At 42.7% G+C, this 22,923-nt stretch overlaps 1 protein-coding gene across 1 annotated transcript in view; it reads left to right on the top strand.

The window, feature by feature from the left end:
- megf11 (multiple EGF-like-domains 11) overlaps positions 1-22,923 on the top strand; it is a 133,815-nt gene that overhangs the window by 31,237 nt on the left and 79,655 nt on the right. Inside the window, exons 3-6 of the mRNA XM_083762986.1 lie at positions 1,272-1,392; positions 2,488-2,589; positions 3,776-3,876; positions 11,871-11,963. Of these exons, the coding sequence (XP_083619112.1) occupies positions 1,280-1,392; positions 2,488-2,589; positions 3,776-3,876; positions 11,871-11,963 (409 nt within the window). The 5' untranslated portion in view covers positions 1,272-1,279. The remainder of the gene's footprint in view (positions 1-1,271; positions 1,393-2,487; positions 2,590-3,775; positions 3,877-11,870; positions 11,964-22,923) is intronic.

Genomic DNA, 22,923 nt, shown 5'->3' with positions numbered 1-22,923 from the left:
CACCGTGCCAACATCACGAACCCTCAGAACAAGAGGTGACCGCGCTTTTGCTCTGGAACTGCTCAAACAATTAACATGTTCAAATCCCTTCTTAAAACGCACCTTTTTTCTCTGGCTTTTAATGTGAACTGATTTGAACCTTTTTAGGCACTGTATAGTATTATCCATGTCCCACGTTGACTCTATATGCTATGTACTTTTGATTGACATATTCTGCTTTGAAATAGTTTATTTTTGTATTTTTGTTGTGAAGCACTTTGGTCAACTTCGGTTGTGTTACAGTATAACGTGCTATATAAATAATCTAGGGGGACGCGTTCTAGCGTGCACACACATGCACCGTTCCGTAACCGTTCCGTCCCTGCGCGTGCGTGTAAAACGATTACTGGTACCACGGCGTGGTACTGGGTTCTACTGAACTGAAGCCACACCCACAGTTGTTGTATGATAAAGGCGGAGGGGTTGGGGGAGGGGATGATATTGTGATTATATTGTGTCACTATATCACTGTTTTTTTCATTGGCACGTTTGACTGTCAAGGTTTCAGCCTCCAGGAGGAAACTCTAAATACAAAGGGAAGACATAACAACCACACCAAGGGGTCTAATGAACGACTGTCACCTCATAAATGAAAAACGGGAACACATATAAAAATCATGGCACTCCATCTTTAATCCAGGGATTAGAGGAGAATGGATGTCATGGGTCAGGTCAGGTTATCATTTGGTGAGCATGGTATCATTTAAATTTGAGTTTACCATTCTGATGAGGCTGTATCACATTCAGTAACTGTGTGAACAACACCTCCATTATAATAGTAATGATATTTGAGCATTAACACATGGGTTACCTCGCATGTAGCTCCTCATACACCCTTCATCTTCAGTGGTGATGTGATGTGCAAGACTTGCATATATGCACAGAATCCATCACTGTCATGTCTGGTCATTATATGCACTCTTCATCTGCCATATATATAATGAAATTACAAATCAGCATCTCTGTCACTGTCACAGGGAGGGTCAATCTGTACAGCTGCTCATCGCAAGAACACATGTGCTTGGTGAAGGTCTCACCAAAGGGGGTCAAACAGGAGAACAAATGTTAAACTATACCAACATATGGCATATGTTTGGATAATGAAGACTCGCCTCGAAGGGATTTATAGTAATAGGATTATGTAATTATATTATAAAAAAAAAAATAGGATGCTTTTTCCTTCACCACAGAATTCTCCTAATTCTTTAAACCCCTTGCCTCCCTACCTTCAGGCTCTAAGATGGATGGATGCAGGGGCCCCCAGGCCTTCACCTTGCTGGCAGTCCTGGGGTTCACCACAAGTGTTTGGAGCCTTAACCCAGATGACCCCAATGTCTGCAGCCACTGGGAGAGGTATGTATCTGTCCTACAGTACATTGTCCATATTCACACAACAGCCATTTTGCTCTAGCTAAATACAAAAAAACCTCCATGGCACATACTGAACTGTAAAACAACCAATGAGGTGTTGGCTGGCTATGGGGGATCTATGTGATGCAGAGCCCCATGCAGTTCACAAAGTCTATAATACACTTATTGATCTGACTCAACCCATGTCACAGAGCAACGAGTAAAGTGGGAGGAGTTGCAGGTCCAAGGGAAATACGCAGAGAAATTGATCAGCGGACTCTCATCTCAATCAATCACCATGCCCTTAGAGCCTGAATAATTATTACTTGTGCTGGGTAGTGTGACTAGTGTCACATATGAAAAATAAGCAGTAATAATGGTTGTCCCCACATGCAGAGAGGAGGATAGGAAGTTCAAGGTTCAAGGTTGTCTTTATTTGTCTCCCTTGGGAGAAATTTGTCTTGGAGACAGAGTCACAGCTGCATACAAATAACAGAAGGCTTTGAAGATGCATTGTCAGAATTATTGCCTGACTGAGGCATAATGTAAACTAAAGCATTTTGAGGGACAAAACTATGGTCTGTGCCTTTGAGATAACCTTTGTGTAGTTCATATACAGGTGTGGACTGCTGACGGCTATTAAGTGTAGCACTAGTTATCTATCTATATCCTCATATCTGCATCTACAGTGACCGGCCCCCAACCTCTGGAACAGTCAGCCCTACATATCAAGTCTGCCCGCTCCTTAGAGGCTTTTAAATCTTTACTTAATAATAATTTCTTCTCCCTGGCTTTTAATTATGTTTGACCAAATTAACTTGTGTAATACTTGTCTTGCTTTGATGTTGTTATACTATGCTATTTGTGTTTCTTGTTTCTCTGTATGCTTGTTTTTATGATCTTGTACAGCACCTCTGGTCTTTGTAAATATCTATATCTGTCTGTCTGTCTCTCTGGGAGGGGAGAAAGGTCTGTTCTCTATATCTACAGTAGTCTTTGTCTTTTAGTATTAAAAATGTGGTCACTCCAGAAGAATAGTATAGGCCTTGTATCGGCTAAAGTGTCTTTTGCCAGCGTAACACTATTTCTCTCTCTTAGCTATGCTGTGACCATCCAGGAGTCATATGCACATCCATTTGACCAGATCTACTATACCAGGTGCACCGACATTCTCAACTGGTTTAAATGCACCAGGCACAGGTGGGTTCAGATCGTTCTCACTACTTGTACATGTAGAGCTTCATTAATACCGTAAATCCTCTAATAGAGAACCAGGCTTTTATTGAAAGGAGGCATAATGTATATAAGAGAGAGGCCTATATTTCTATATACCTGCCGGCCTGGCCCACCGACATACTTTCCACTTTTCATCTCTGGCGCCTCGGTTTTCCGGCTGCAGTTTGCCTGGGGAGCGACGAACCACATGCGCCTGGCCACTTTTCGGCGCCCAGGGACTTGCACGGACCCCCAAAGCACCACAGTCTTGTATTGGAGGCTTGTATTGGCAGACTGACTTATATTTTTTATTTTTATTATTTTTTATTATTTTTATCTATTGGAGAAAAATACCCCAAGGCTCTTGACCGGATGATAGCAAACGGCTAACCAAATCTATCATAGGAGGATCGCTGACCACCCGAGACATGAATTATTTGACTGCGACGGGAACGCGATCGGCCATCAAAAATGCTTGTCAATGGAGGAGGGAATCATTATGCTGGCGCACTGTGCGACTTCCGGTTTTTGGTTGTGCAACACAGGCGCTCATAGACAGTAGTGTAGCACGCTCCGATATCAAATAAATATAAAGCATTAAAAGACGGAGATCTCCCTTTTGGGCTGTCAACGTGTTTTAATAGAGGGACTGGTTTTAATTGAAAGTGTTCACTATTTGAGGATTTACAGTAGCCTGTCAATTCTCCCAAGACCACACAGCACATACCCGTTAATGTAGCTGACACTCTGGAATGGACAGCACGAGAATGATTGTTTGATTGTCATCATGTCACTGCATCTAATTTTAACATTACTGTGCTAAGGTTTATAATTGGCACCTAACTTTAAAGCCAAATACATCATTAACCGTATTCAAATGGCGGCCAGTTTGTTCTTATTTTATACTCGGGGGTGGAGAATTGTAAGAAAAAAAGTGCCTGCACATGGCCAGCCCATCTGTATGCTGCAGATGGGCTCAAATGTGCATAAAAATGCAACAGCTTTGTATTCACGCTGCTTCTTGCTGTCCCTCTGCTCTTTTCAACATGCCAGAACTCTTGCAGAATGATCCAAGGCACGTGTCACTGTTATCAAACTGCCATACCTGTTTGCCCTTCAAGAGGGGTCAGTCTCTAAACACAGGGTCTGTCTCTGTGTGTGTGCATTTCAGGATCAGCTATAAGACAGCCTATCGGCGGGGGGTGAGGACTATGTATAGACGGCGCTCTCAGTGTTGTCCTGGTTACTTTGAGAGCGGAGACCTTTGTGTCCGTGAGTATCTGTATCCTGAATCAGGATCATGTAGACAATGTTATTAATAATCACTGCTATTATGAAAGGTAACACAAAAGGTGCGTGTGTGCGTGTGTGTGTGTGTGTGTGTGTGTGTGTGTGTGTGTGTGTGTGTGTGTGTGTGTGTGTGTGTGTGTGTGTGTGTGTGTGTGTGTGCACGTGCACATGCGTGTGTGTGTACGTGCATGTGTGTGTGCGGCTGCGCGTGTATATTCAAAACCTTTTTAAAGGGGAAGGGATTATATTTTATAAATATTTAAATAATGAGTATTTACAAGAGTTTGTGGCTAAATAAATCTTAATGACAATGAATCCATTGACAAACAAGCACCAATCGGTGTTCACTCAGCAATTCAATTAGGCCAATCTTTGTGAATTTATTCAGTTTAAGTCCAATGAGTATGTCTTAACACAAACGTATTACTTACTTACTTACGCCTACTGCCCCTTCTGGGGCATAGGACGTCAACAAGCGATCTCCAGGCATCTCTGTCTTGAGCTGTTCTCTCCAGCTGGTTCCAGGTCGTCTTGATGGTCTTGATGTCTGCCTCCAGGTCTCTGTGCCAGGTGTTTCTAGGGCTTGCCCTGTGGGTTCCATGTTAGGGCTTGTCTTATGATGTTACTTGTACAGGAGCATCTCTCCTGAGGACAGTCGTTTCTGTCCGGACTGTGTCCATCTTGACTCGCTTATTCCGAGCAGCGTGAGATTGTTGTTCCTCATCATTGCTGCTACTTGGAATGTCTTCCTTGTCTCATACATGGTCCTCACATTCCATGTACCTACTGTATGTGAGCGGCCCTGGTCGAAAGAAGGGTGGTCGGCCATGTCGCTCCCAGAGACTTCTGGCTTTCACATGGCGTCATAGACCTTCTTAATGAAGACCCATTTCTTCCCTGGGCCAAGGTGTTGATGTCTTGTTGATCTCTTGTTGGCGTTTCTGTAACATGGAAGTGTTTTACGGCAGGGGTAGGCAACCTTTGGCACTGGTGCCAACCTTGGCACAAAGGAGGGTGATCACTGGCACACTGGCATAAAAAAACAAACAATTACCGGTAAATAAACAATTACAAAAATGTAGTCAAATAAATGAATTCACTCATATTTGTATGTAAATTACATCCTGCACATCATTCTACATTCATTAAAACTCTGAACTCTGACTGGGGGAGGGAGATAGGAGGCCTATGCTCTGAGTCTAATGATCATTATAACAATGTGAAAGAATATTTAACAAGGGAAAAGGTTATATTCGTGGACAATCAAAACATGTTGGAATTGTGGTGTGGTGGCATTAAAGTGACACACTGACTATCCATAAACTAAAAACATGGCACTTTGTTTCAAAAAGGTTGCAGACCCCTGTTTTACGGAATGGGGTTGTTAGCCCCACGCCCAAGGGCCAGGTGCTGCTTTTTGTCCGGCCTCTACTCTAGAAACCTGCCCGGCATGGTTGAACCTGCTGAGGGTATATAAACCCCCTCCGGTAAAGCTTTCTGAGTCATGGAGGCACGCAAGCCTCTCCACAACGACAAGGTAGCAGCACGCGGAAAGGACAAACGTAATAATAATAATAATAATAATAATAAAACTTTATTTGTATAGCACCTTTCATGACATGAAATGCAGCTCAAAGTGCTTTACAGAACAATGGAGAATAAAAGAAAAGCAAGGCAACGAAAAAAAACAAAAAACAAGCAGTAATGCAATACAGTGAGGACATGAATAAAAAAATAATAATAATAATAATAAAAGATCAATTAAAAGCAATGTTGTAGAAGTGGGTCTTGAGCTGAGCTTTAAAAATGTCTACAGAGGCTGCCTGACGAAGGTACAGTGGGAGCTTGTTCCATGCCGATGGCCCGTAGAAGCAAAAAGCTGCTTCCCCGTATTTTTTAGTTGCCATTTTTTTAGGCAAAGCGAGCAGGCCAGCAGTGGAAGACCTTAGCGGCCGGTTTGGGACATATTTAGGCAGGCAGTCATGTAGGTAGGAAGGTGCGAGACCATTGAGAGCTTTATAGACAAGTAAAATCATTTTAAAATCAATCCTAAAAACAACCGGAAGCCAGTGCAGTGATGCCAAAACTGGAGTTATATGTTCTCTCATCTTAGTTCTAGTTAAAACTCTGGCTGCTGCATTTTGGACAAGTTGTAATCTGTCAGTTGTTTTCTTAGGCAGTCCTGAAATATAATATATAATATAGTAAGTAATATAGCAGGGTTCCCCAATTAATTTTCCTCAAGGGCCATATTTTGACTAGCGTACCAGGCTGTGGGCCGAGTCTGCACGCGCGAGGTCGAGGTCTTGCCCTGAAAATTTTCAGGGCAAGACCCCATTTGAAAAGGTTGCCCAGTTTGACATGCATAGGCTACTGACCCCCATTTAATGCCATTTATATCTGGGACCCTTAAAAAAAAAGAAAAAAAAAAGAACATTTTTTTTTTTTTTTTTTTTTGAAATTCTTTCATGGGCCACAAGGGGGCGCTCTGTGGGCCGCAAATGGCCCGCGGGCCGCCTATTGGGGTACCCTGTAATATAGTAATAAGTATTGCTCCCTTTATATGCTGTAGTCCCATTTTCAGATTCTTCTTATTTTTTCCTATACCCAGAGTGATTTCATTTAACTTACATAACAATGAGAGAAATTAATGAGCCAAGTGGGGGTCCTTGTTACGGGCTGTGGATGCTCTGTGCATGCAGGCCATAAAAGCACACCACAATTCAATAACATAAAAAGAATAGAAGCCTGGGAAATTGAAGTAGAGCAATATGCTGATTACTATCCCAAGATGTCACTTTTATCAGTTCATTAATCATCATTGATTTCTATTTTTATTTCCACACATCAAAGTGACTTTTCTTAACTTTTATTTATTTAATTATTTCTCATTTTGAACAAAACGAGAGCAATACTGTATATGGCTTCTTCAGAGGCTTTGGTTTAACATTCTCAGAGCGGCTTGTGATTTATTCTCTTTACACATAGATTGTAATACCGCTTTAATATTTTCCCAGATCTTTCACAAGATGAACGAGTCATTTGATACAGTCAATCCAGCCATGCTCTTTTGACCCTAGCCCAGCTTTCCCTTGTCTAAAAGCTTGCTTCACTAGCATGAGGGATCAACGACACATTGGGAGCCATGCCAGTGTGGAATCAGTGCAGATGTGATTATCTGGGGGTCTTGCAGAGAGAGAAGCGAAGGTTGATCAATAATGTATTCATTACCCCATGGAAGGATGATGGAAATATTTGTTCATTAATAGCCATGTTCAGCTAAATCAGCATGTCGCCCAGGTGAATGTGTAAAACAGAGTATGCGTCCTTCACATACGTCTTCCCGTTGCATAGCAGAGATGTGTTATTATGAAATCATCACGTTGGGCTGAGAAATGGGCGATGGCTGCGCCTCCCTCCTTTGCTCTCTTGCAGCAGGTGAAATGGGGAGGCAGAGCTGATAGGGGCCGAGAGGGCAGTTTTGATTTCTGCTGTCTTTGCAAAGTGTTCCTCCCCTTTTAATCCTAGCCCTCTCACTGTCCGGATTAAGAGATTTGTTCTGCAAGAGATGTTATGCATGAAGGAACAAAAAAGAACAAATAACTGAAGTATTCAGTTTTTGGTTGTTGAATCATTAATATCATATTTTTTCTTGTTTTACATTAAGCCTTAGCCTATCATGGTAATCCTCATGCAAGAGTGGACTCATGGCTGTTTCATCCTCTGGTTCGCATTGACTACCTCTATATTCACGTAGAGGCCATTTTGTGCTTATATGTCAGAGGTACTGAGTTAGCCTGGTTAACCACTCCCCCTTGGAATACATTTCATTTCATTCTGCGGAATGCAATGAAATGTATTCAATGGGGAGTGGTTAAGACTAATTCAGAGGGACATAAGATTTCCGTGAAATTATACACGCACATTCCCACTAAATGCCATTGACAATGAAAGGACCAATCACATAAATTCAGTTGTCATCTTACATAATCATCATGGTGAAAAGACGTTTTTTTTAAAACATTGTATCATGGTTATTGGATAATGTACGACGACAAGAGCGCCCCTCACTTCACACGGGTGTGATATTTTTCTATAACAGCACCGAGACGTGTATGCATTCTCTAGAGGCCAAGGAAGGAAGCCCTTCACACAGATGTTGTTGATCTGAAGTGATCCATTTATTTCTACAAAGCTCTGTGTATGGACGATGATGATGATAATGATGATGATGAAGTTTTCGGAACAGCTTTTTTGTAATGAGTCACTGGTGTCACAGCTGGTCACCAATGAGTTGACCTCAAGCTGCCACATAGCCTGTAATTGGTCTGTGCACAATACAAGTTTTTTTCTAGCTAGTCGTTTCCACTATAATTATATATTACGAATGCAGCTGCCCATGAACAAGTGAGAGGAACTGCATGGCTGTTGAGAGCTATTGAAAATATCTATCAGAGCCAAGCTTCATGTAATTTCTAGCTCCTAGAAAACATTTAAGCCAGTTTCTCTCCATCCCTTGGAGAGTGATGCAAAGTTCTTTCATGACCGAGGATGTGGCCATTGAGTCTTGCTGTAGAAATAGTTAAAGTAGAAGAGGGACTTCAGCTTGTATATTGCACTGCATTTTAGATGATGAGCTTTCTCTAGAAAGTGATTCTGTGACTTTGATTTCTTTAAAATGTTCAGTTTCTTACATCTTCTTATTTTTCTTACTTCAAAGACAAAGTTTAAAGTAGATCATATTTGGGCTACACAGAGGCATAACGGCAGAACCTTAGAGGACCTTGTTTGATATGTGCCAAATTTTTGGTTTTAGCCACAGCCAGTGTTGTTTCCCCTGAATCCCCTCTCTAACCTCTCACACTGTTCTAAAATCACACCTGTGTGAAGTGAGTGGTTCAACTCCATGTGGGAGACCCACAGGAACCCACAGGGTCCCGCCCCGATTCCGGCGAGCCGCCCCGCGTCCGAAACGGTCCAGAAATGACAGAGTTACCGTGTGGGGGGCGGGGGGTCCCCGAAACATCCAGACTCCCAGGAACGCGCCCAGTGGGCCAGGCCCCAGTTACGGTGAGCCTCCCCACGTCCGAAATGGTTGAGAAGTGACAGAGTTACCGTGTGGGTGTCCCCAGGGGGTCCCTCTACTGTACTGTACAGTCACTGTACTGTACTGTCACACCCAAAATCATCATATAATGAGGCTGCACAACAGTGACACTTGAAAACCCACAAACGCAATTTTCAGGCTCTGACGGACGGACCCAGGCAGCCAGCCAGGGACCCAGGCAGGCAGGGACACATAGCTGTCTATAGGAGTGGTTGCACCACTCAAAAATATATAATACTCTATAATGGGCGGCGAATGGATTTTCCCCTAACAGCGGGACAAGGGAAATAATTACAGCAGTTTCTCAAAAGATCTCTTTTATTGGACCTTTTAAAAGAGTGGTTTGTCTAGGGAAGAATATAAAATGTATTAAGACTGCGTGACAGCCACCAATTAGCTCTATTGTTCCCTGTCCTGATAACACCTCTGCATAATGAGCAAGATTAGCCTTTTATCCTGATGAAAGACTCAATTTTCTGACAGATTCCATGGACATGAGTTAAAGAGAGTGATTCATGAATTTCAATTAAAATGAAAGACGCACTTCCTATTTTATTTTAACATCTCTACAGTACGGTGATTCAGATCTCAGGAGTTGCCTGCGTATCACAGTCCCTGCACCCCCTCCCTCAAACCACCCATTTTCAAAAGTTAATTTCCATATTTCTAAAGGATGTGACACTTTTGCATTTCCCCATTCTCACTGATCAGAATATGCTGATTGAAACTAAACGAAATCAACTCATGCACGGTGACATTGACTTCTTCTCCTCTTGTCTTTGAGCATGCCACATGCTGTAGAATCATTGATTACAGGTAGTCGATCTGACACCTTCGTCAGCATAAATGTTGAGGCTGCCCCCCCCCCCCGCTTACTGTAATTAGACAGTTTTCAGCCGTGCAGTGATCTACCCTGCATTATCTTTCAATCTCTGCTTTACCATTTTTGCCGGGGGAGCATTTCTAAGCTTAGCTCTGGCCAACGGGGCATTTAGGATCCCCCCCCCCCCCCTCCGGCTTCAGTCCCCATCCTGGTGTCAGATTGCAATCGAAGGCTGATTGAGTGATAATCTATAGCAACAGTGTCCTGGCATGGGGCCATACCCTGCTGACCACTGCTCTGTCTGCAGGAGGAACACAACAGTGTCCTGGCATGGGGCCAGGCCCTGCTGACCACTGCTCTGTCTGCAGGAGGAACACAACAGTGTCCTGGCATGGGGCCATACCCTGCTGACCACTGCTCTGTCTGCAGGAGGAACACAACAGTGTCCTGGCATGGGGCCATACCCTGCTGACCACTGCTCTGTCTGCAGGAGGAACACAACAGTGTCCTGGCATGGGGCCATACCCTGCTGACCACTGCTCTGTCTGCAGGAGGAACACAACAGTGTTCCGAACAGAGCAACACAGCCGCCACTGCACCTGCACCGATACGATATCATGTCTTCTGCAGCACAGTCGTAGCACACAAGTAAGCGAAAGACGCAGAAGACACGACGGCGCCCTGGACGAGGTCTCATCAGTTAAGAGAATGTCTGTCTCTGCCGTGCTGCACTTGGGCTGTGTATCAGTCCTCCACAGGCCAGGCTGTTGGACAGTCCTCCCTGATTCCCATCAGGGAGGACATGTCCTAGTATACTGTCATCGTCCATGGATAAGAGCCTTTACTGACATGTCTTGACCCTGCTGGCCAGATGACCTTGGTCCGCTACAGAATTATTCATGCTACTGTAAGTGGCTTATTGTTGTACGTTCCTGCTTGTCTTCACACAAAAACTGGCACAGTGGCAAAAAACCTCCATGTAGGTCACTTTATTATCCAGCTGAAACCAAACTTCCAGCTTTAGTCAACACACTCCCAGGAATACTAATGCAAGCCCAATCAATTGGGTGGCGTGTTGCTCAATATGAATGATCAAGAATTCTGCACACTTAGTAAACACTGCGGAGTCTGCGGTGCCTGGGCCTGCTACATTAAAGCATCACTATGACAAAGCACCAGCTGATCAAATTAGAAGGGATTTACAGCTTGTTTCTTCACAGCTTTGCCTGCTGATAACCGCAGCTCATCGCTGTACGCTTGGCTATGTGATGAACTGAGATGTTGACCAAGGACTCAATCTCTTAAGAAATCATTTAGCTCAGTGTCAAGATGGATGTTAAATATGAGCGCCGTGGCTAACATTTACTCCACTGATGGTATTAGGGAGATATTGAGTGTTCAACTTTATGGGCCGTTTTCATCCAGCTGTTATCTTCAGGGTTTTCAGTCGGCAGTTTATTGGTGGTTTAATGATGATGTGTGTGTGTGTGTGTCTGTCTGTGTGTGTGTGTGTGTGTGTGTGTATGTGTGTGTGTGTGTGTCTCTGTCTCTGTGTGTGTGACACTGTGTGTGTGTGTATTTGTGTGTGAGTGTGTGTGTGTGTGTGTGTGTGTGTGTGTGTGTGTGTGTGTGTCTCTGTGCGTGCGTGCGTGCGTGCATGCGTGCGTAAACAAAATGTGTGCACACATGCTGGGTGGGTGCGTGCAACCCGTGTGTGCATGCCTGTGTGTGTGCCTACCTGCCTGCCTGCATACGTATAGGGCTCTATTTTCGTCCATGCAAAACCCCTTATCCCTAAACTACTTTGCCTTTTTACTATTTTGAAAAACATTTTTTAATAGTTTCTACAATCGACACGTTGTGAGCTTGTAGATTCGCTATTGTTAACTATTCATAAATGTCAAAAAAGGCAGAGTAAAGGGTTTTGCATGGATGAAAATAGGTCCCATAGTCTTTTGTTCATAAGTATTTGTACTAATGTGTTTATACATGTGTATTTTAACAATGGTATGTACTGATGATGACACACCTGTGTGTTTTTCTCAGCTCTGTGCACTGAGGATTGTGCCCACGGTCGCTGTGTGTCGCCAGACACCTGCCAGTGTGAGCCTGGCTGGGGAGGATTGGACTGTTCCAGTGGTAAGTGCAATTTACTCAAGTCACCCCCTAACTATACTACTCATTGACATTCACAATCCATTAAGCCTAAATTATGCTAGACAAAAACATCAGGTTTTCTGTTGAAAATTTGTCAAGCGATACGATTGTTATGGTGAAGTATAAATTGCCCGTAGACCATGAAATTAGCTGTGAAACATACAACTGTGTTTGCCTTGCCGTCAGGCTGTCTCACAGCATGCTGGGCTCTGTACTCTTCTCTGTTCTCAGCAACCACAGACAGAGGAGCAGGTAAGCCACAATGCATTAATTTACGTCTGCTGGAAGTGATTTGGCTGATGAACACGGTGGACGGATGGCTGGTTGCATCCCCCTCGTGTCTTCCGAGCTCTCTATTATGTTCTTAATCATGATTAGACCGCTGCCCGTGATTTGCGATGAGCAATCGATGTCAAGCTGAAACCAACCCACCCTGTCTGCCCTGCTTGTTTACCAGGCTTTACCTCTGCTCCCAGAGCAGTTCTCCAAGAGGCATGAGAGGGTGGAGTTAGGCAGATTCACTCTGCAATCAGCTAAATGCTGGGGCTTCACTGACGCCAGGCTAGAGGGAAGAGGCTATTGACCTATCTGTGATATTTATGGGCGCAGACAGACACGAGCAATAGATGAGAGACATGGCAAATGGAAAAGTGATTGTAAATACTTTTTCACAGGTCAGACGGTAGGTAGAGAAATGTCTGTGATCCAGCTGCCTCCTTCTCCACAACATCTGGCATAATGTTTCATACTGCATTATAGTGCATACATCAGACATGCATTTGAACATTATTGTAAAAGCCCTTTCTGACCCCAAATCCTCAACTTCAACTGTGCACTCCAACAGTGTCTCAGTGCGACACTTATTGCCTTCAAATAAGATATTTTGGAATGAGTAATGGTGTCTAAAGTCATATCTGTACGGTTGCAGTGTAGATCTATGAGTTTTCTCATTAACAAAGAGCCATTCCCTGATTAGCAGCTGCGTGTAAATCAACTACTCTATGGCGGGGGCAGACTGGAAGTGAATTCATGGACACAAATGACAAGGCCGAGCTGTTTGCTGCTACAAACTGGTAGGGGTCCAAGGCTTCGCTCGCAGGGAAAGTTCGAAGGTTTATAGGGCCCCTTTGGGACACTCTCAGTTGGTTAGGAACACGACCATGCATGCATACCAGCCTGCAGGTGCCGGGCTAATCCACCTTATTAAAACAGAGCTGATGATTGAGACAGAAGCATTATTCATAACTTTAGATTTCCATACCGGGCACATGTCCAGGCTTTTTCATTTACGAGCTTTCATCTGTAGAAATGAGAAATGTGTGCCAATTTTTAAATTAAATCTGCCCCCTTTTTTCTTTGTATAATTGGCACAGCGTGTTTTTTTTTTTTGTCTTTCACTCTAAATTGTACTCTCTCTTCTCTTGCGGCTCAATGATGTTTGCTTTAGTGGTCTCTATTTAAGTAGTTTCACTCCTCACATTATCACAACCCACCAGGCTGAAAGGTGCACGTTAACATATATTAAGTTCAATGCAAACACAGCAAGCTGTCTTTATTTCTTCAGTAGTTTTTCAAGTTGAGGAATTTGCGCAAAAATAAAAGACAACTCCCTGGTACTGTAGCTGTGCAGGGGTAGAATGAGCCTGTGTCATGATGAAGGGAGTGAGAGAAAGTGTGTCGTTCTGTCTCAGAGAGACAAAACAGCTGCCAAAATCGGCTGAGAGGCAAAGCGACAGCCTTTTCGGTCAATGATCTGTAGCTGTATCAAAGGCTTGGACCTCGTTTCTGGAGCAGCAACCCCTCAGTTATGTACGTATGTGGGTCAGGTGGGTGGAAACAAACAGTTGTAACTGTTTAGTGCCTGTGAAAGCGGAGGAGAGAGAGATACAGTAAGCCACGGGGAGAGGCGGTAGGACAGGTGAAAATATCACCTGTTTTTCCCCGCTGGTGTCCACCTGCTGTAGCCAGAAGACATTCCATCCTCATCTCCTCCCTGAGGCCACAGCAGCAAGTCCAGATCTTACCTGCTGTGACCTACATGGAGTCCATGGGTTGCTAAGTGTCACCGCAAGGACATAGATAGCAGATCATAGCACTGTGATGGACATATACAGTACAACAGCAAATATAATCCAGCCTTCGACTGTGAAGTGCGTTGGACTTCTCTTTGTACTGTAGGAAATCGAATCCCTCTGTGGCATGTGACTGGTTCTTGCGTTACTATATGTAGAGTTATGATTGTTATGATTAATGATAGTTGATTATTTCTGTGTATGTTGTTTTTTTACTGTAGTGTGATAGTTATGATTTGTGTTCTTCCTGGTTGTGCTCTTCCTCTAATCCTTTTTATACACACATAGTATTAGACGCCCTGTGTAAATAAAACATGCAGTGAAAAATGGAGCAGTGCATCATGGACAATAACAGTCTTTCGATAGGAAATTCAGATTGAAGCCTTTCTCCTTATGGAACTGTACTTCTGAGTGAGATATTTTTTATTTCTGTTTACTTGAGTGGAGTATTGACTTGCTGTGCTAGTGTGCTGTGCCAATATTACTGCTTATTGTTTACAACAAATATAGCGTGTGGTGTAGCGAAAACAGCACTGAATAAACTGGGGGGGGGGGGGAATCCTCTGCAGGACTAGTTTTTTCAGTGTGGAGAGAAAACTAAATATGAACAAAGTTTTCTGGAGCAGATTGGACCTTTCCAATGTGGAGTATATGACCTTGTCCCATTGGCCTCCAGGGCTGTGATCTTCTCAGCACCTCCTTTTATGACTTAATCACACATGATGACTATGTCTGTCACACAGGGTAGCTATTAGCTATGCTACAGTAATAACAGCTTTCAAATCAACAGAATGATAAAGATAGATTGTGGATATACTGGGTATATTTAGCCAAGTCCGACATCGCTTGGGAAATATTAAGTGCAATGAAGCACAGTCATTTATTTCATGTGCTTCATTGGATAAATGAAACCCGATGCTGGGTAAAATAAATTAGCTTTTAGTATGATCCTCCTCTTTTCTTTTTACTTTATTGTTAGGGTGCCATGTTTGTATGGCCAGGCTGAGGATCCAAAATCGAAGATGCTTTGTTAGATAAGTGTTTCATGAATCCTCAGAGTAGTTTAGAATAGTTAACCAGGGGCCGTCCGCTGTGTTCTAAGGAGAAATCTATCACAACTAATAGCCAAATGTAATGTGTAGCTCTGTGCTTGGTCAGCCGTGGTGGCCCACGAGGTAACATATTCCTCCCCTAATGCATTCAAGTGGGCAGGCAGCCATTGCTGCGGAAGCTACACATGGTTAAATGATGAATGTGTGGTCTTTTGAAAGTCTGTTTATGGGATATAGTGTATTTGATATATGGGCTTCATACCATCCTAATGCATAATAATTGCTATTATAAAAAGTAAGAGCATTCAAAGGTGTAAGAAGGTTTTTGGTGTAAGTAAATGTTTTGGTTTTTTGACAATCACTGTGTTATGCAACGATGGTGTATCACATCAGTTATCACCCCCTCTCTGTTCTTTATTACCACATTAGCATGGGGAAAATAAAGGCTTGGTTGGTATTTGATAAATATATACAGTGTAATATTATATATAATATTCTTACCAATCCCCTGGATTGCGGAAGTAATTTCTCTATGGGGAGCAACATCGGGGTTATCTTAAAATCGTCTCATATAAGCATTGTGGTCCAAAAATAAACAAACTGTGTCTGCGATATTGTCGGGAAGGTGGCTCTGTATCATTTGCGATTGTCAGTCTCTCATATTTGCTACAGTCTGTTTCGAGCGAACATTTATTTATTATTAATTTGGCGCCAGGATCATTTGTTTCTTGTCTGAACAGTTATTATTTGACGCGATTTAAGAAAAGAAGTCTATGGGAATTCAGAATGGGGGAAAAAAAACGCAAGCCAGGTAGGATGTGTAAATTACGTCAAGACAGATGGTATGACTCCAGAGTAGACCACTGAATATATATATATATATATATATATCCAGACCGACACCAAACAGCAGCTAGACATTAGACTCTGATATTCATAGCTGACAAAGAGCAAGAGGCTGTAAGTGAGAAAGACAGAAATGTCTGTGTGTGTGTAGTCTGTACTGTAGACCCACTGATGTCTAACACTTTACACTTCACTCAAGCTGCCTTCACTCCATCGCTTCTAGTTTTATGGCTTTAATTCTCTCCATTAATGTCACAGATACAGACTTTGACGTGTGCGTGTGTGTGTGTGTGTGTGTGTGTGTGTGTGTGTGTGTGTGTGTGTGTGTGTGTGTGTGTGTGTGTGTGTGTGTGTGTGCGCGCGTGTGTGCGTGCGCTACATGTGTGTGCCACGTGCGTTCATGTGTATGCCTGTCTTGAGTTTGAATCACCCTCAGTGCAACAAGTTACCTTTTTGAAAAGATGACGCACATGTGAGGAAATCTGGAGGAGGTGCTTTCCACCACACTGAGAACAAACCTACATTGGCATGATCAATAACGTCAATTGTTCATTATACGAACATGTAGAGACTGTGTTTGAGAGAACCAGGCCTAAAATTGCTGTACCTTTCAAAGGGGTCTGTACAATTTTGCTGGTATCATCATCATCTTTCGAGTGCCCTCGAGATCTGCGACACAAGCTGCTTCCACTGGTCTCTGTTGGTCATTGACACACCAAGTTCATTCACAGTCAGTCCTGTGTCCCTACTCAGAACATCTGGAAATGTGAGAGGTCTTGTTCCTCTTGATGGGCAGGGTAGTCTCCACAGAAGAATATCCGAAATTGCTCTGTGGGAGTGTCCAGCAAAGCGGAGTCTTCTTTCTGCCACAACAACTGATATGGGGGGGAATTAAAAAACTTCAGTGCACTGTGCCTACACATGTTGCGACTGCAAATCGCAACATGTGTAGGCACAATGCAAGGAATAAATGCATTCGCCATGTATCCGAAAGGAAGTCTGATCCAATCATTTTTAGATTTCTCCAGTTTAATCCTGAGTTTAAGTTTTGTTGTGTTCAAGATCTGATTTTAGGCATGTTTAAGCCTCCAGGAAAATCCGTGTTGAGGTTCTTAATCCACTGTTTTTCATTAAAACGTCTTTGTCCTACTGTCCAGTTGGGATTGTGTTGAAGTCCAGCGCATTTTAGAGCTTCAATGCCATGAGCCATGAAATGTTGCACAAACCTTGTGGTTGTCTTTTTTCCATTGTTAATATTGTATCTGTGTTGTCCCAGCCTTGTACCTATTGTTTTACCCGTTTCTCCGACATATTGTAAACCACATTTGTCACATGTGATTAAGTAAATGCAGTTGCTGGTTCTAGTTGTTATTTGTTGTTTAATCTCTAACACGCGTTTTGTAGTTCTATTTTTGACTAATTGTTTGGGTTTGAAGTATTCTGGTCCCTCACGTGCTAGTGTGTTGATTTATTTTAGCTTGCTGTGTACTAGATAATCTTTAAGGTTTTAGTTTTTTCTGTAGGCCGATATAATTTTATAATCTTTTAGAAGATCATCCGTTCAGTTCTCAAAATTCCTTTTATTCTGTTGTTGGCTAGTGTGCTCTGTGTTGAATAACTGGTTATCAGGGCCAATTTAGGGCCTGGATCTCGCACTCTTATTTCTAAGAAGGTACTTTGAGCTTTCCGGAGGAACGTCCTAGTGTATCCTCTTAGTCTGAGGGCCTTAAATAGTGTTTTACAAGCTATTTTGAAATCACTTCTTTGCGTGCAAATCCTATGGAATCTTAGTAGTTGTGATTTGACTATCCCTGTGTAAGAGTGTGTCGGGTGAAATGACGTTTTGTGTAATAGGGCGTGGGTGTCTGTTTCTTTAAAGAATACTTTTAAGTCTAGTTTCCCATTTGTGTTAAAGTTTGGGCCCTTGAAGATTGTTACATCAAGAAAGTCAATCCTTTCAGTGTGTGTCACAAATTTTATCGTTATGGATCTATGATGGCTATTTAGAACATCAATAAATTCCTGGAATTCTTCCTTGCTATGTTCCCATATTCCAAATATATCATCCAGAAACCTATAATAATGTGTTGGTTTAAGTCTGCATTTTTCTAGTGCTGTCTGCTCCCATATGCTCATGTAAATGTTTGCATAAGATGGTGCAAATCGCTTTCCCATGGCCGTCCCTTTGATTTGTAAATAAAACTTGTTGTTAAAGGAAAAATCATTCTGGGTTAGATTTAAGTCTAGTAATTGGAGTAATTCCTCCTCTGGTCGATTTGTGTCCGGGTATTTACTAAAGACTTCTTTAACTGCTAGTAGGCCTGCTTCTGTCTCAATGTTTGTGTAGAGGCTGTCTATATCTATCTAAAACAAAAAGGCCTCCTTTCCTACTATAATAGCTTTAATTTTGTCCACAAAATCGTAAGTGTCTTTTATAAAACTGGGGTGTTTTATCGACAGTGGGTTTAGGAAATATTCAATAAACTCTGCTGTCTGATAAGTCTCACTGCCACAGTCCGACACAATTGGTCTACCGGGTGGAATTTCATATGGTATTGTCCATGAATCCGGGCTTTTGTGTATTTTTGGTAAAAGATAAAATATCCTAGCTCGAGGGCTGTCCTGTCCTATTAAATATTGATGTTGTTTGGCATTTATGTGTTTTTTTTCCCTCAGTTTGTTAACAATGGCTTGGGCTTTTTTAGCTGTCTCTATGTAAATTGGTTGGTCTAATTGCCTATAATGATCCTGATTGTTGAGCTGTCTCTCACCTTCTAACAGGTATTGGTGTCTGTCCATAATTACTATGCAGGAGCCTTTGTCTGCTGGCTTGATTACGATTTGTTTGTTGTTGATTAGTTCCCTAAGTGCCCTGGTTTGTTCTATTGTGAGATTATCTTGTTCCTTAATGTGTCCTGGTATGCGTTTTACCGTATTCATGTCCTTCTCGATTAGTTGTTTAAGGCTGGTAGGGAGTACCGTCTCGGCAGGTTCCCAGTTTGAACCTGGTCGAAATGGTAGTATTTCTCTTCCCTGGTCCCTTCCAAAGTGTGTGGCTAGTTTCAGTCTGCGGTGATACTGGGAAAGGTCTTTCTTTAACCTGTTGGTTTGTTGTTTGTAGATGTCCAGAGTTGGAACAAATGAAAGTCCCTTTTCCAGCAGTTCGGTCTGGTGTTGATCTGGTTGGAAGTAATGCGACAGATTAATTATGTTAGACTTACCCCCCCTCCTTTCTTGGTTTATGGGGTCAATAAGTTTAAACTAGTAAGCCAATTTTCAAGCATTGCTTTGCCTGTCTCTTTTTTCCAATGTATGTTATCAGGACCCACTTTAAAGTCCCTTTCATCCAATTTCGGGAGGAAACTATGGCCATGGCCTTTTAGAATATTGCGATTTAAATCTCTTAAGTTGTCTTTATCCTTGTGTGAGAGGTCATTTGAGGAGTTGATTAAAGGGATATGGATACTTGCGGTTGGAAATGCGTTCTGTGCTGCTGCGATGGTCTCTCTCAAGGCCCTCTGTGCTGTTTTTTTACTGTGGCCTCTCTCGTTTATCCCAACCGATAGGATACAATGTGCTACAGTGGTGTTCCTTGGTAATCTCTCCAGTAGGACCTTCGTATGTTGGAATGACATTCCTGGGTAGTCTTCCTGTGGTCTTTTGAAAGTCTGTTTATGGGATATAGTGTATTTGATATATGGGCTTCATACCATCCTAATGCATAATAATTGCTATTATAAAAAGTAAGAGCATTCAAAGGTGTAAGAAGGTTTTTGGTGTAAGTAAATGTTTTGGGTTTTTGACAATCACTGTGTTATGCATCGATGGTGTATCACATCAGTTATCACCCCCTCTCTGTTCTTTATTACCACATTAGCATGGGGAAAATAAAGGCTTGGTTGGTATTTGATAAATATATACAGTGTAATATTATATATAATATTCTTACCAATCCCCTGGATTGCGGAAGTCATTTCTCTATGGGGAGCAACATCGGGGTCATCTTAAAATCGTCTCATATAAGCATTGTGGTCCAAAAATAAACAAACTGTGTCTGCGATATTGTCGGGAAGGTGGCTCTGTATCATTTGCGATTGTCAGTCTCTCATATTTGCTACAGTCTGTTTCGAGCGAACATTTATTTATTATTAATTTGGCGCCAGGATCATTTGTTTCTTGTCTGAACAGTTATTATTTGACGCGATTTAAGAAAAGAAGTCTATGGGAATTCAGAATGGGGAAAAAAAAAACGCAAGCCAGGTAGGATGTGTAAATTACGTCAAGACAGATGGTATGACTCCAGAGTAGACCACTGAATATATATATATATATCCAGACCGACACCAAACAGCAGTTAGACATTAGACTCTGATATTCATAGCTGACAAAGAGCAAGAGGCTGTAAGTGAGAAAGACAGAAATGTCTGTGTGTGTGTAGTCTGTACTGTAGACCCACTGATGTCTAACACTTTACACTTCACTCAAGCTGCCTTCACTCCATCGCTTCTAGTTTTATGGCTTTAATTCTCTCCATTAATGTCACAGATACAGACTTTGACGTGTGTGTGTGTGTGTGTGTGTGTGTGTGTGTGTATGTGTGTGTGTGTGCGCGTGTGTGTGCGTGCGCTACATGTGTGTGCCACGTGCGTTCATGTGTATGCCTGTCTTTAGTTTGAATCACCCTCAGTGCAACAACTTACCTTTTTGAAAAGATGACCCACATGTGAGGAAATCTGGAGGAGGTGCTTTCCACCCCACTGAGAACAAACCTACATTGGCATGATCAATAACGTCAATTGTTCATTATACGAACATGTAGAGACTGTGTTTGAGAGAACCAGGCCTAAAATTGCTGTACCTTTCAAAGGGGTCTGTACAATTTTGCTGGTATCATCATCATCCTTCGAGTGCCCTCGAGATCTGCGACACAAGCTGCTTCCACTGGTCTCTGTTGGTCATTGACACACCAAGTTCATTCACAGTCAGTCCTGTGTCCCTACTCAGAACATCTGGAAATGTGAGAGGTCTTGTTCCTCTTGATGGGCAGGGTAGTCTCCACAGAAGAATATCCGAAATTGCTCTGTGGGAGTGTCCAGCAAAGCGGAGTCTTCTTTCTGCCACAACAACTGATATGGGGGGGGGGGGGGGGGTGCCTCCATAAATCTGAGCTTTAGTGGGATGGTCCTTCCATGAGAGGTTCTGGACACGCATGAGGAGTCTTGTGTATGTTCCGTCAAGACGATCCCGAAACTCCTTATTCATTGTCCATGTTTCGGCACCATAAAGAAGGATACGTTCCACACAGGCTTTGAACAGGTTGATCTTGGTAGCTCTTGAGATGTCTGACTGCCACATAAGATGTAGCTTATTACAAGCACTCCAGGCCTGTCCTTTCCTTGTCAGGAAGTCCTTTGCTGGTATAATGGTTAGTGCTGCTAACTGCCTCATTCACTCTTATAGATCAAAGAGGTTCGAGTGATGCTCCTGCTCGAGGGGACTGAAGTCAGATATATCAATGTTGCCATGTACTTCTACCATGTATACACTATGTGTTGAGAATGTGTGTAGTCTGTCTGTGTACTGTGTTTTGGACAATTGTGAAGACTGTGGGCTCCATTTTCGTTCGATCTTTCTAAATACACTATTTGGGGATTTAGCAGTGGGGAAGGGGTGTTCCCCCACTAAAGTTGGTATTTTGGTTACCTGTCTAAATCCCTAAAACACCTCCGTTACCCGTTATATTATGCATAGGTGTGGTTTGGGCGTTACAATAATTAAACCAATCACCGGTCCACGTTCCATTGCCTTTAAGAGATCCCATATCCGTTGCCTTACGGTCTATAGCCCATAGAAGAGTGTTGTGTTGCTGCCTTGAATACTCACTTGTGCTGCATCAGGTTCTCCAGTAGCCTCTTCAGTTTTTGAGTGGTACAACAACTCCCTTACGGAGCTATCTGTGTGGCAGTCTGTCTTATCACATCAGAATACGTTTTTAAAAGTCTGACTTTTATGTAAACCAATATGGATATTTAATAGTCACATATAGGCACACATGGATAAGGTGCACCATATGACCAATAGGAGACTGACCATCTCTTCACCTGGCATCATGACACTAAAGTCTCACTCTTGCCTTTTTCTGAAACTTGAGCCCTGAGATATAGCATTGTTTTGTGCACATATTGTGTGTGTGTGTGTGTGTGTGTGTGTGTGTGTGTGTGTGTGTGTGTGTGTGTGTGTGTGTGTGTGTGTGTGTGTGTGTGTGTGTGTGTGTGTGTGTGTTTTTTTGGGAGAGTTGTTACTACTCTAAAGTTCGGACTCCAGTTCACACCAATACGGAACAAATGACACGACACAATAGGATAAGGTATAACAGTACAAAAGCCTTTTTATTATAATCTAAGCATATGAATTCATTCAACAATACAAATAATATAATGCAAGGGTACCCTTTTTTAAAACAAACAAATAAATCAATTCAACACATTTAAATCACTTCATCACATTTAAAATAGCAAGCAGCACTGTTAAAACTAGAGGGGGGAGAGTCAGTGATTCAGGGGTTAGAAATACCAGTCCAGTCCAGTATTGGATGCGATCCGGGTATTGCGCCTCGCCACAGCCGTGACGAGACAGCTAATTTAGTTTAGTCCGATCCACACTGTCCAGTCCGGGACTTCCGCGTCGCCGCTATCCGGGCGTCCTGACGCTCCGCTGTTTAAACACATAGAACGGTGCAATGAGTGACAGCCCCCTGACAACCGGCACTTTCAACTACGATAGAACACACACGCTGGCGTTGTTACTTTCCTTTCAAAGGGAGTAGGAAGAGCACATCAATAATCAATCTCTGGTCACAACATCCGGCTGGCACCAGCACCTCAACACAGAAACGGGAACCCGAATCTCGAATCACTTTACTGTCACACTATAGAGCCTTATACCACGCAGTCAATAGAACGGAGGCATATA

This window comes from Protomyctophum parallelum (assembly GCF_964188405.1).
Source record: "Protomyctophum parallelum genome assembly, chromosome: 4".
NCBI classification, from domain to species: Eukaryota; Metazoa; Chordata; class Actinopteri; order Myctophiformes; family Myctophidae; genus Protomyctophum; species Protomyctophum parallelum.
This window is presented reverse-complemented; position numbering and strand designations above follow the sequence as displayed.